The sequence below is a fragment of the Haliotis rubra genome, unplaced genomic scaffold, assembly GCF_003918875.1.
Source record: "Haliotis rubra isolate DU_JTF1 unplaced genomic scaffold, ASM391887v1 Scf4, whole genome shotgun sequence".
Taxonomy (NCBI): domain Eukaryota; kingdom Metazoa; phylum Mollusca; class Gastropoda; order Lepetellida; family Haliotidae; genus Haliotis; species Haliotis rubra.
In genome coordinates this window covers 2,397,413-2,412,457 of record NW_025767079.1, presented here as the reverse complement: position 1 = coordinate 2,412,457, position 15,045 = coordinate 2,397,413, and the positions used below count along the sequence as shown (strand labels likewise).

General features: G+C 39.9%; 1 protein-coding gene across 1 annotated transcript; it reads left to right on the top strand.

Annotated features, from left to right (window-relative positions):
• Window positions 1-8,712: 8,712 nt before the first annotated feature.
• On the top strand, window positions 8,713-9,882 carry LOC124287084 (acetylcholine receptor subunit delta-like). Its single transcript, XM_046723563.1, has 2 exons — window positions 8,713-9,225; window positions 9,823-9,882. The coding sequence occupies exons 1-2, from the start codon at window positions 8,713-8,715 to the stop codon at window positions 9,880-9,882; spliced, it is 573 nt and encodes a 190-aa protein (XP_046579519.1).
• The last annotated feature ends 5,163 nt before the right edge of the window (window positions 9,883-15,045 follow it).

The following is a 15,045-nucleotide window of genomic DNA, read 5'->3' as shown; positions in this document are numbered from 1 at the left end:
ATAAAACGTGACAGCACGTAATAGGCCGTAACAAAACTTGTAGACTGTCCGTACTGGGACGGGAGCATGTGTACTCCCAGGCATTTCACGGTTTTGTCACGTTCGGCCACGTTTGATTGGCGTACTGTAGATTTTGTAATAGTAATAATATTGAAGCTGAATTTCATTTTATGTTTGACTGCCCAATATATCATGATCTTCGTCAAAAAAGGGATGTCAGTGTACATCAATAGCCATTACTTTATTCATACACTTCTTTGTAATAATTTTTCGTTTGCTACCAATTGTGCAAATTATGTAAACGATGCGCTTGCTTTACGTTCATCATATATGTAGTACAAACTTAATATTGAAATAACATTATCATGTTTTTTTGTACGTGGGCCTAAGGCCTTTTCACGAACGCCGAAAGGACGCCAAACGAAGATGCTATGATAACTGAATATCATGAACGTATGGATCAGGTAAGATAGTGTTTTGTCCTGATACAATTAATAGCATGGAAAACTTACACAACACCAGTGGAAAGGTCACGGCAATATTACCTGTGTTTGAGAACTTTCAAAGAGAAATTGACTCCTGAAGCTGCATATTCAGGGAAAACCAAGAACTATTGGATATTATTCTCCGCCACTGACGACCTAATTAAAGGTTATATACATTTGTATTCTATTGAATAGGAGAGTGTTCTCCTGGTCTGTGATATAACTCTGGTTTGAGCTTGGGATATACATGTATAGAGTTAATAAACGCGACAAAACCCCTTCCACATCCATACGAAATCTCTGCTATTAAAGTGCAGAGTGGATTGTACAGTTGTAACTATATTGTGAGCATTTGATCGTTTGTTTAACGTCGCTCTCAGCAACATTACAGCGATATGGTGGCGGTCTGTAATTAAATTAATACTGGACCAGGCAATCCGGTGATTGAAGAGGTGAGGGTGTCTCTCCACACAGGTGGTACCCGTCAGAAACATATATTACAGTAAATGTCAAATCAGGAAATGTGTAAATTTCCTGGAATATTTAGGAAATGCGTACATTTCCTCACTCACTAAATGTACACATTTCCTAAATATTCCAGGAAATTTACACATTTCCTGATTTGAGGGCCTGATTTTTTTACACATTTCCTGATTTCCTGATATGAAGTTTTTGCTTAATTTGCAATGAAAACGAGAATGTGGCCAGATCTGTTGATGGTAAGCCTCGTCATCCCCAAAGCCAAGGGTCTGTAGAACGTCTTAACTATGACATCAAGGATATGTTAGTTGCCTGGTTAGCGGACTAACAACTGACTGGCCGAGTGGACTACGATTTTTTGCAGTTCCAGAAAAACAGCAGCCATCACTCTGGAATCAAGCAGTCACCTTTCAGAGCCCTGTTTGGAAGTGAGCCAGAGTAGGTCTTCGTTCTTCTACCCTCCCCTCTGAAATACTGGAACGTCTGGTCACTGCAGATGACCTCCAAGCAGCATTCGAGCCGTCTACTAGACCGCCAGCAACACACCAGCAGGACCAACCATCCTCTGCAGAGTCATCATCATCAGAGATCTCACAGATTGAGGAGCAGCCTCAAAACATCCAGCTTAACTGCAAGAGAGCTGCTGATGGACAGTTTGCTTAAGCTGAACGCATGGTGAAACGCAGTCGTTTGGAACATGTTGCTGGAAATCCAGGTGATTATGTGGCAATACCAATCCCCCTTATAGATCGTGGCAAAGGGGACCCCCGAAATATCATGGGTGTGATATTGGATAGAAATGAGAATGACTTGTATCGAGTTGCTGTGAGATCTGGTATCCTGAAGGAACGCTACTGCAGAAGTCAATTTGACTTGTGCGCTCAGAACATTTTGTCCATGGTTGATATACAAACTGACAAAGAAATTGGACTGCGTCAAGCTGTGCAACAAGAATCAATCTGTGGTGGTCAAGGATACACTAAGTGCAGTTGTGCGCAAAGTACTAAGCAGTGCAAAACCAGCAAATGTATAGTATGACCAGAAATTATTGAGAATTTTAGGAATATGTTTAATTGGATTTCTAGTATAAACAACCTTGACCAGCTATCAAGTGCTTGGTTTCATTCAAGAGAGACAACTCCGTTAATCCTTTTTTCATTAGTTTGTGAAGTGTTATCCCCCTTCGTTTACTTGCTAGCAGACGACATTTTCAGTGATCCTCAGTATGGATGATTTAGAGAAGAGGAAGTTGATTTTAGAGTATTATAACAAGGACATCAGATCAGCTAAAGTGATTTCAAGTAGAACAGGCATCCCGTTGTCCACTGTTTATCGTGTTGCAAATGGATATGGCATTGAGCACTAGGGAGGCGCAGGTAGGCCCAGAAAATTGACTGTCGGTGACAGATAGCGGGTTGGTATTCTTGTTTCTAAAAACAAACGAAGGAGTTTAGAAAACTTAAGGCTGTATATGATTGATAGAGGAACTGTGGCTGTCTGTAAGGAGACAATTAGAACTGAGCTGCATGAATTGTGTTGGCAGAAAAGTCAAAGAATTCCATCACCGATCATGAAACCTGAACAAAAGGAGCGAAGTTGAACTGGTGCTTACAGAATAGACATTTTAACTGGGACAATGTGATTTTCTCAGATGAAGGTTGTGTGTGGCTGTTTCCGAATACACTGAAATTCTGGACCAAACAAACTGAAAAACCTTTGTATCAGCGTCCAAAGTACAGTCCGAAATTTAACGTGTGGGGTGGCATAGCTGTGTTAGGGTCAACGCCCCTCTGTGTATTTGAAGGGAATATGAACAGTGAGCGGTACACAGATATTCTCGAGGGACATTTACTTCCATCTGCTCACGTGTTCTGTGGAAATTTTTGGATTTTCCAGCAGGACAACGACCCAAAACATCGTTCAAAGCATTCACAGGCCTGGTTTCGGACCCAAAATATGACATTATTAGATTGGCCAAGCTATAGCCCTGACCTAAATCCAATAGAAAATGTTTGGGGACTTATGAAGGTAAGTGTCAATAAGAAAAATCTGAGAAATATTGCTGAAATGAAAGAAGAGGTGGCCCGATATTGGGACAGCATGGACCACGACTTTCTAACTTCTTTGATCAGTAGTATGCCCCGCCGCATTGAAGCCTGCATTGCTGCCCATGGTGACTTGACAAAATACTAACTGTTCACCTGTCTTTGAATCTGGAGTTATGTTCTGCTAATATTCATATTAATAAGTGAGTAATGAGTGAAAAAACACATTACAATCTTTAAATTCTCAATAATTTCTGGTTGTACTGTAAATGTTACAAAGCAGGATTTAAGTGTAATAGCCGTTGTCATTCAAGCTTGAATTGCCACAATCAATGAGTTCGTGTAAATTGATGATTTTGTTTGTCATTTAAATCGAAGCTGTATTATCTGAGATAGCAAAAAAAAACATATCAGGAAATGTGTAATAAAATCAGGCCCTCAAATCAGGAAATGTGTAAATTTCCTGGAATATTTAGGAAATGTGTACATTTACTGAGTGAATCAGGAAATGTACTCATTTCCTAAATATTCCAGGAAATTTACACATATCCTGATTTGACATATTTACTGTAACATATACATATGCCAAGGACAGGCAATACTAGTAGTTCAATGATGCATCAAAGTTTGAACCCCCATGCCCAACTCACACACACGCGCGCGCGCACACATGTCCACATATACTTTTTCTTGAAAACTTTACAGGGGCCTTGAATGTTTATTGTTTTAGCGTTGATGGAACATCTTCTGAACAAGATTCCCAAGACGCTCTTTGAAATCTTGGTAAAAGTGCATGTCTCGTGTTGAATCAAAGTCAACACATTACAGTATAACTAATTAGGGATGGGTTTCATCTTAGCTGTTCAAAAACATGTCACCGACTGCTATGACAATCACGACCATCAATCTTCAGCATTGTAATTGGCAATTATTTCGAACATGTTTAGTTAAACAGAAGTATTGGATAGACAAAAGTGAAATAGTCATCTTGTCGTGTCTGAAAGCATTGACTCAGTCGATCCATACAGGATATCAGAGTGACGATAGCATCCAATGTCGTTAATTTGTACAAATATGACGAAGATAAACATTTATAAGCAGAGTGTCAACAGAGATTTTTTTCTCTGGGACTGAAGACTTGAACTCATCAGAGCTTCCAGTGTTTATTCAGTCCACGTTAATTGAAAGTACATATGTGGACTAAAGATCTATCATCGATCTATACTGTTTTCATAGCTACTTTTCCCTATACACTAAACGATATATTGATAGTCTCAACTGGGTATTCTGTTGCACTGACGTTCAATGACATTCCATCAGAAGCATGATCTGATCAGTCTGGTGAGCGCTGTAGTGCCGCCATACGACGCCAAAATGGAAAAGGTATTGTCCTTCCCAGTATTTCCAACATTAATGTGCATTGTACCCTTCCTTTCTCCAAGAGATTTAGTGTCAGAATACTCATCTAACTACATCCTCTGGATCGGCCTATTTCCTGAGTATTAACCCAGTAATAATTGAAAACTGAGAAGTCAGTTTATTAAAAAATTACAATTATTATGTATACAGACGACTCTCATCTTCAAGCCTATTTACCAAAGAAAATGATTAACTCTATGTGAAAAAAACATAACAAAGGCCTCTTCAGCATGATTACAATGCCATTTAGCATCTCTTCAACATGCTCAGACATTTGCAAGAGTTTTAAGTATCCAAGAGCATTGAACTGAGTATTTGATTTACAGATCATCAACAATGAGCCAAACATATCTCCAAGGAATATAATCTGATAATTGTCTTTTGTAATTGTTGTGCGATAGTCGTGAGTCATCATCTCATTTTAACAAGAAATCAACACTTATTTTCTCTATGACGTTCATGTATTATGTCTGGATTCTCACACGGACAAGGACCGTTCAGTCGGTTGGCATGATTTCCGTCTCTGTGCTGACATCGCTGCATTAGAACTTTCCACCTCGCTAAATCAGCCTTTTTGAATCGTTGATTCTTAAAAAATAACACCAAAAGCTCAGAATACATCATTCATTTAGTCCACACAGAAAATAGGTAATTCAACACTGTTCGTTGACTCTGCTCAGGGTATATAAATAACTTTAACAATGATAAACGTTCGTTTTTATATTATGATGCAGGGAATGGGATAGAGAGCTCTGACAATGGGTCATTTTCAGGATTATTAGCCATTTTCTAAATTTAGAATGGACCACGGCCCTTGTATCAAAAGTAAACTTCAAAACTTTAGCGGGCCATTTTTTATAAAAATTTGCATCGGACATCATCTTTGTCGTACTGGTCGCTTTTATTTCACGGTCGTTTGGGTAAATCAGTGGAAGGGAATGGCCTTTTTGATGGTTATTGAATGATATAAGATTATTGATATACCTAAAGCTTAAGTTAAACTTCTGTGCTGAAGTACCTTGTTTTAATTTTGCCCATCAGGATGCCTACTTCTTGCCTAAATGTTTCGCTCTCATCTTTACACAGATGTTATCAACGAGAAAGTCCATCATAGTTTTCTCATAAAACTTGTATATGTCATTTTTCTTTCATTTTTGGTAATTTGTCCCTAACCTGAAGATAGACCTATCTATCTTTCTTCACCTCGTGTATTGACATATGCCCCATGGATCAAGGAATTAATGTTTTCGTTAAATTTGTCATGTGGGATACTGGAATCCATCTTTGAAAAATCAAATGCTTTGACATAACTGAACTCGTTATATTCTGAGATTGTAAACATTCAAGCAATCCTTTGAATTTCCTAAGAATTCGGATGGTATTAAATCAGCTTTTAAAATACTGTGAATATATTGATTGCCCCTCCCTTGCAGGTAAAAGGATTATTGTCATTATTATTCTTATATTGCTTGAGACCAGAATTTGGTGCTAATTTTGCATGACCCAGAAATATATGTCTCTTTGTAAGGATGGCCGATACAGGGCAGCCATACTTTGGATGGCAGTTGGCTGGTATAGAATGGATACATTTTAATTCTGTTATTTTTTACAGGTGGTGAGACTAAAATAATACACTCTGAAATACATTCTAAGGCTACCTTTGGCCCTTGTTTTGGCATATGCTTCGACAGCATCCATAATGATTTTAAGTTGTGACAGTTATCTAAGTTGTAGGACGCTGTTGACATTTTGGTTGTAATTATTATGAAGAAGTCATGAGCCACCTTCAGGTTTGAAGCAGTACACTGCGTCTTGTGAGCCACATTAAATGGTATTTGCATCATTTGCCGCCCAGTAGCACATCCTATAATTGCTCAGTATGTACGTATTATATATAATACATTGTAATACGATTAATATCGTTTTAAGAAAAACAACAAACGTGATAACGTTTTGCTGTTGAACGTTTGCTATAACTTCAGTAACTTTTAATCCCTTACCAAAAGACATATGGTTGCCAGATTGTGTTGTCAAATGCTATCAGCAACAATGGCCGTCCTGGTGGCGAACACCTACAATACACTATAAGCAACAATGAAACTGTAGAGTGGCACACCCTACATGGCTGATTAACTTTCTGAAAGTAGATGCAATTATTCTCAGTGGGATTTAGTCATGCTATCCGACCACGTTGTTGTGCTACATAGTTTCAATAACTCTACTATGACGATGTCCGATTTCTTTGAATGCTGTTATCAGTAATGTCATGATCCAGATCAATAATCAACCCAGAACATGATTGAACCCATGCAATATATTTATATCGGTATATTAAGTCATGAGTGACAATATTCCAGCAATATCACGACGAGGGACACCAGAAATGGGGTTCACACATTTTGCCCATGTGGGGAATCGAACCCGGGTGATCGGCGTGACGAGCGAACGCTTTAACCACTAGGCTACACCACCGCCCCATTTAGTCACGACAGAATGGAGATAAATGTACTCTCATTTCAAATATACACATGGTTTGGTTAGCTACATTTAGCTCACTATGATCTTTAACATTACATTGAAGACCGCCTCCGTGGTGTTGTGGTTAGAGCGTCCGCCCGGAGAGCGGAAGGTCGCGGGTTCGATCCCCTACCGCCTCATACCAAAAGACGTTAACATATGGTACTTGTTGGTCCCTGCCTGGCGCTCGGCATTAATGGGTACAGCAAGGACTGGTCGGCTCGGAGTCAGTATACTGTGTCTGAGTGGGGTATTCATGCTTCACTGCGGCATGGTATCTCAATGAGCTAGCACTATAAAACCAGCTTCTGTCTGGGTTAGTACATACACATACACACGCATGCACGTCGTCATATGAGCGAAATATTCTCAAGCACGACGTTAAACCCAATTTCACCTCACCTCATTACATTGAAATAAAAAACATGTTTCCTCTGTGTATATCTGTCAGATATGTTAAGCTACATATTTTCATTTTGATATTCTATATTAACCTTGGTGGCCCTTTACCAATAGACATTCATTTGAAATATTGATATATCAAACACAACCTGTTGTTTACAAATTATGTAATGCCAGTGATATATGTCTTTCAGTTTGATACAATGCATCTGTGTGTGTGCATGCGCATGTTTGTTTGCTTTGTAAAAAATACAACAACCTGAACATGTGTCCCATAGGGTTAAAGTGAACATGTCGACAAGTAAGGAATAAGCTTCATTTTGTATATTAACCACAGTGTGTGTAATTTCGATAAAACACATCACTGGTTCCTATGACAACCACGATCATCAATCTGCAAGATCACGGATGCCAATATTTTGTTCAGAGTTATACTGTTTGATAAACAGAACAATGATATCGACATTGTTGACCACAAGGGAAAATGTCTTTCTATTTGTCACGGATGTGTACTCAGTCGATTTTATTATGACCATGGAATCCAACACGATGTATTATATATAGACCTTGTTATAAATAAAAAGAATAGCAGTAATGTTTTAAGCTAATTAAACGGGCTTCTGCTGTTTATTCAGAACACATAGCTGTGAATTAAAGAGCTGTGATTCTCGTGGGATGCATTAAGTCAGTCTGTTATCGCTGCTGTCTCATACAGCCTTGTTACACAGCATTTTTTCAGAATGGAAAGAGAACTTCTGGTTTTACTTATGTCTACGACAGTTATGTGCAATGTTACCTTCCTTTCTCCAAGAGATTTAGTATCAGAATATTTATCTAACCACAATCCCATTGACCATCCGGTGCCTATTTCCAAGTCCATTCTAGAAGTCTCTGTCAACTTTAATCTGCTACACATTGAAGATCTGGACGAGTCAAAACAAATGCTGACCACCACTGGATGGTTTTCCTTCACATGGACACTTGAAGGATTGTCATGGGATGAAACTAAATTTCAGAATACCTCAAAAGCTTCGGTCTTACTAAAAGACATATGGTTGCCAGATTTAGTGTTGTCAAACGCCAATGGCCGTCTTGGGGGCGAACATCAACCATGCACTATTAGTAACAATGGAACTGTGAAGTGGTACGCCATAGATCGCCGCTTAACGTCTTGCACTGTAGATGTCACAGGCTTCCCGTTTGACAAACAACGCTGTTCCTTAGAGCTGACACAATGGACTACAGACACCTCTGAGGTAGACTACGTATTTCACGATGTACCAATATCCTTTACCTCACTTAAAGAAAATGGAGAGTGGGAGGTTTTGGGTTCGTTTGTAAAGGAATATTACACGTATGCGGGTATGTATCAGGTCCTGGAGATGGGACTTATCCTTGGTCGACGCCGAGCTTTCTACATACTAACTGCCGTTTTGCCTGTTTGCATTCTGTCTGCTCTGAATCTAATGGTGTTCCACGTGCCCCCGGAGTCGGGAGAAAAAATGACTCTCTGTGTGTCTGTGCTTTTGGCCTATGCAGTCTACCTGACATCCATCAATTCCTTCTTACCCTCTGTGTCCGACCACGTGGCGCTCTTCAGCGTTTATCTGAACTGCATGTTTTTCCTCAAGGGGCTGACTGTTGTGGCGTCAGTCTTTGTCCTACACCTTCACTCAGCACTGCCCAAGTCGACAATAAGAAAACAACTGACAAAGCTTCTTTCTGCCAATCCAAAGAAAGCTACAATCGGTGCCTCTTCATCTGGTAATCCCGATGAAGCTAATGACCCGAATGATGCATCTATGAAACCTAACATGAAGGCCGTGGACGTCAAACAGGTGCTGGAACAAGAACAGTGGTTTGATATTGTCAAACAGGTGGACCTTCTGTTCTTTTGTGTTTTCTTAATGTTGTACATTGTGTCGACATGTGGATTTTTCTGTGCAATTGCATTCAGACAAGTGTAATATTGATAAAATGATTACTGTAAAATCCGTCCTGGAGTTTTAAATTAGTGAATTCTACTGTTCAATCAGAGGTTGTCAAATCACAATAAATCGCCTCTGGATCAAATGGTTTAGTGAGATGTGCTTTTCAACTCTCATTGTCGGTTGTCAACTTTTATACTTGTAGCTTATAAAATGCAAATTGCCTCATAACTCAACGCATGCCAGGCAAAACATTTACAAAGTGAACGTATACTAGGCGTCATTAATAAAGGGTCAAATGATATATAGCACATGTAAAGAATAGTTTATCAGAAATAATAGAACTAAGAGTGTCATCATAATGTTTAATGTATTGACAAACGTGACACTCCGGACACAGAACGCAGACACCAGGTATTACTTCAAAGGTAATATACTCGTGCATGAGCTTAAAGAAGATAGGAACGAGAGAAGACCAGACAGTTCTGAAGACCAAGGACAGGCCCGGACCTCTGGAAGCACACTGACTCTCAGATCTACCTTCAGAACCTCGGACAGGGGGCAGTCACGATAGCGGAGTGTCCAGGGCCGATCGAGGGACAATGACTATATGGCGCTTCAGAACGATTCGAGTGACCGTGATAGTGATAAACAACCAATTACTTACTGTGCAGGTTGTGTAAGATTAATATTTTGGAAGATGTCAGGTATTTCACATAATCCGAAAACCACTAACAACACCATCATGAATGAATTCTGAGTCCTTGTCATTCTTCCGTTCAGCTTGTCAAGTTGGCAAGCATTTACCCACGAGGCTGTCAATACATGGAGGGACGAAAACGAGGGGGCACCTCCCTGTCCCTGTGATGTTCGAACTGTGGGTGTTTCTCACTGCCTCCCATGACAACGCATGTGTGACTGTATTTACAGTTTGGAAACTTACAACCGGAGGGGTGTTGGAAGTTAATGCATATCAGTTTCCCAAACTGATCTACTTGTCTGTTCCTATGATGAGGAGCTGAACTTGTGGGAGGCTTTCTTGTGCTTGGTGCAGTAGATTTCTTTTCTAGGTAGTAGAACATGTCATGGAAATGTACACAATTCCAACTTGTGCTACCTTCATCTGATTGTCGCCTTCTGTGTTTGTTATCTAGTACCATTATAGACTGTGTCGTGTAGGTCTGCGCAAATTCGCCAATCTGAGCAGTGTAATCAAAGTAAGATTTCACCCCAGTCATGTCAGTTTTACCCTCATCAGTCAGCTTGCGTAATATCCTAGCATTAGCAGAAATCCACTGAGATAAGGAGACTTGTTCTGGCGTTGGCTTAGAGTTACTTCTCATGAACAGCTTATTGTCACCCTCACTAAAAATGGGAGTTTCATCACTGGATACAGATGACTTTGGTTTAGTGATAAAGTCAGGGATCAAATGGGGTTTCTCACCTTTCCGTGATTTGTCTTTGGCACAGATCTCTTCTTCACATTTATTGAAGTTCAAATAGTATTTTAAATGGATATCAGACATTCCCTTTAGTAAGTCACTGAGTTCAACATTCTTAGACAAATCTATAGTTGTTACCCCAGCACTGCTGTCAATATTAGGTCCAAATTCTTGCTGAAAGGTAGTGGTTGAAGGTTGCTGCAGCAAAGTCACGTCTTCCAAAAGACCATTACGTTGCCCAGAAGGCATTTTCAGTTCAAGCACGTCATCTGTTGATAATCTCTGTAAACACTGCTTTGACACAATTTCTTCCTTGGAAAGAATGTCCAAAGTATTGTTACTCAGTCCTGATAAAAAAAAATACTCCCTGATACAGAAGGAATCTTTGTCTTCCGTTTCTTTTTACTGCAAATTCTCAGTGCACATTTTCGTCTGCTATGGTTCTAAGGTGACCTTGAACTGCCATGCCCCTTAGCACCTTAATTAACATAGTTATCTCCCTTAGGTCAGAGGTGAAGGGCTGGGGAAATTGTGTCTCCAAGAGTTATGTCCCTTTACGTGGAAATCAAGCCTTAGGTAGGTTATGCTGTCAGTTTTAATATCAAATATAAAAAAAAGTAATTTTCAACATACACAACCACTTACTAACTGTGCTGGTTGTGTAAGATTCATATTTTGGAACATTCAGGTATTTCACATAAACTTACTGATAACGACTCTTGATTATATTACATCCATTGATATTGTTGGTGTAATAGAGACATGGAGTAAGAATCTAGATTTTAGTGACTATGATTATAATGATTATGATTGTGATTGTGCAGATAAATCAGCATGATACGGAAGACTGTCTTGTGGAATACTAGTTATGGTACGAAAACCGCTATTGCAACACATGAAGTGGTCCAAAATAACGAATAACACAATATTTATCTAATTTGATAAATGTCTCTTTGATCTAGATGCTGACCTATTATATAGTTGTACTTATATACACCCAGATGGATCTTCCTGGTACAACAAACTGAATGCATACTATAGAAATAGTATTACAATTTTCCAGGAGAAACTGTCAGAGCTGATATCTGATTTACCAAATATCTATTTGTTATGTGGGGGTGACTTCAATGCTCGAACAGGTACTAATCCTGATTTTGTTGACGATCATTCTTTACACTTAATAATCGAGACCACACAATCCAGTGATCAGCAGCATGAGCATCGATTTACGCAATTGGGATACGATGACATGTCAGCGAGCTTGACCACGCGATCCCGTTAGTCGCCTCTTACGACAAGCATGGGTTACTGAAGATCAATTCTAACCAGGATCTTTACGGTGCCTTGCAAGAAGCATTATGCCGTTATAATAGTTAGGCGCGTCTGTAAGTATTCTCAGTTTGGTTTAGTGATGCCTGTTTCATGTTATCCGCTGCTATCAGTGCCTGTTCTATGTTGGAGTGAGATATGTTAGAGTTGTTTCTGTGTTTGAGTTGTCAGTGATTCCATGATCCCGATCAACCACCAGCTCAGTACCATTGCATCAAAAAGATGTAATTGGAATTTGAGAGAAAGATGAAACTGTCGGCCTTTCCGTCAACACAAATACATAGATTTAGTGACAATGTTACTTATGTTACAGTTAAATGCATTTCTCTTCTGAAACGTAACTCCAAGGTATTTATATTCATCAGCATATTCTGAGGAAGTGAGATTTAAGTAAATAGAAGCGACAAACCTTATCTACGTTCATAAGAGTCGATTGTACAATTGTGACATTTTCATGAGCATATATACTCACCGCCAAAAGAAACGCGAAATTCATCAATATCTACTATGACGTAAATCGACAGTGTTGAAGAGGTTTCTGATATGTAATTGCTTCAGTGAATACTGTTTTTCACGGCAAAAGAAAAATGTTTACGACAAACGTAGCATTTAAAATGTGAATTCAATGGTTTTCATGTTGCCCGTACAGAGATAGGTCTTGAAGTTAGAATTGCATTCTTTGCATGATGTTCTTGCTCTTACGATGCTACTTAAGGAACGGATACTGCTAAACTTCTGCATTCGCATTTTAATGCAGCAGTGACCATGTCACGTTTAAGTGCAAACGAACGTCAGAGAGCAATAGGGAATATTGAGGCAGGTTGGAGCATCCAACGCGTCGCCATGCATTATGGAACACATCAGTCCACCATCTACAGACTGCTTGGCCGCTACCAGCAGACAAACACCGTCGTTGACTACCCTCGTAGCGGACGTCCACGTGTAACGTCATACCGACAAGACCGCTACCTTCTGAGTTCTCATTTGCGAAATCGCTTCATACCAACCACCACAACGGCTCGTAACACCATAGGAAGACACAACAGACACATCAGCGACATTACTGTACGTCGCCGTCTCACTCAGGTTGGTTTACGTTGCCGTCGACCATCCTTTGGTTTACGTTTGACGCCACGACATAGGCGTGCTCGACTGAACTGGGCAGCAGTCCATCGCAACTGGCGCAATGGACAGTGGCAGAATATCGTCTTCCCAGGTGAAAGTTGCTTTTGTATCGATACCGCAGATGGCAGAGTGAGGATATGGCGTCGTCAAGGTGAAAGATTCTCAGAACCCTGTGTTTTGGAGAGAGATGGGGAGGGCCTTCCCTGGTGTTTTTGGGGGGCCATAAGCTGGGGGCGTCATGTTCAACATGTATTCTTTCATAACAATGGGCAAGGTCGTAATAGGGGTGTAACTGCGCAGCGCTACATCGACGAAGTGTTGAGGCCAGTAATTCGTCCATTTTTTGCTCAAAGAATGACACAGACATTCCTCCAGAACAACAACATCCAGACCATGGATTGGCCAGCTCTAAGCCCGGATTTTAATCCCGTCGAACACCTCTGGGGTGAGATGGAAAGACTAATTCACCAACAGCGAGTACATCCAGTTAACTTGCAACAACTGCAACGTAGTGTTGAGGACGCTTACAACAACGTTACAGGAGGTTCATTCGACGTCTCTTCAACAGCATGGGGAGGAGATGTGCAGCTGTTGTTGATGCCAACGGAGGCCACACCCGTTATTGACGTTAACGTTTGTTTCCCTGTAAAGGACAATTCCTAAAGGCATGGGTTATGTGGTTTCCATATTGACTTATTGGATTTTCATGTCATGTGGAGAGTAAACACACTAAGTGCTTTCTTTCGAGTTCCCGTTGCCTTTAGTGAAAGTAAAGTTAGTTGAAAATACGCCATATTTTCACTCATTGTCAGTATCGTCATTTCACACAATTCGCGTTTCTTTTGGCGGTGAGTATATTTGTTTCAGCAGCATCACAGCTGTATGATGTTGTTGGTAGTCTGAACCAGACAATCCAATGATTGTCACCATGCGATACAATGACAGAGCATGTGTTTATGAATCACTATGAAATAGGGATGATACCAGGTGTTTGCGAAAAGGTGAGCGTATCCTACCCCACCGGTGGCACCAGTCATAAACATATGCTATTCACCTGAATTAATTCGGGAACGTATGATACAACTCAAAATAGGGAATTTTTTTGTCTCCAACAACTAAAAGATTTTTGTTTTTGATGTATTTATGTTTAGTTTTCAGGATTTGTAATATTCGTGGAAAACAGGTGGTGAGTTCTGTAGGTCCATTGCCCATTTTGCTTTCAAAACGGCACCACCAGCATAAAATAAAACAAAACAAGCAGGAGAGCTGTAACAGGTTAAAGTTTTGGAATCTGTATGCTCACCTTCACAGATATGGCCAGCTAAATATAATTGAGTATCATTGAGGTATAGCGAAAAAACAACCGGCAACAAAATTTCACTTTGTCTACCTTCCACCAAACCATGGAAATAGTTTGAGCAATATGCATCTGCTCGAACGTATGATTGAATCCACGTCTACATGGATCTGATAATCTGAATATATTTAGCATCATAACCTTGGTTAAAGATGTTAAGTCACTTTTCTTCTCTCCAGCTACTATCAAAGCCTTTTCAAATGAATATCTCGATTTCAAGAAGTATTTCAAACTGTGATGAAATGGGGGAAAATGTAATCAATTGATGAATATTAACCAGCATGACTTTGATTCAGAGAATATATTGTTAAGATCTAAGAAGTCGAATAATCTGTTGTTCTCGTAACATTACAGCAACATTCGCAAACCCAGCCCATACCAGTATACACATTTACAAAGGACACAGACAGTGATCAGTTGGATTTACATTTTGGATCGTGTTTAAACACTCAGTCTGTGAGGGACGCATGGATCCATTCTTCTTCCAAACATACAACCAGGAAACTCCAAACTGCC

Excerpts from the sequence above, each read along its gene's own strand:
- LOC124287084 (XM_046723563.1), top strand. The coding sequence starts at position 8,713 with ATGTATCAGGTCCTGGAGATGGGACTTATCCTTGGTCGACGCCGAGCT. Across the intron at positions 9,226-9,822 it reads GGTTTGATATTGTCAAACAG|AACCTCGGACAGGGGGCAGT; the intron begins GTGGACCTTCTG and ends ATCTACCTTCAG.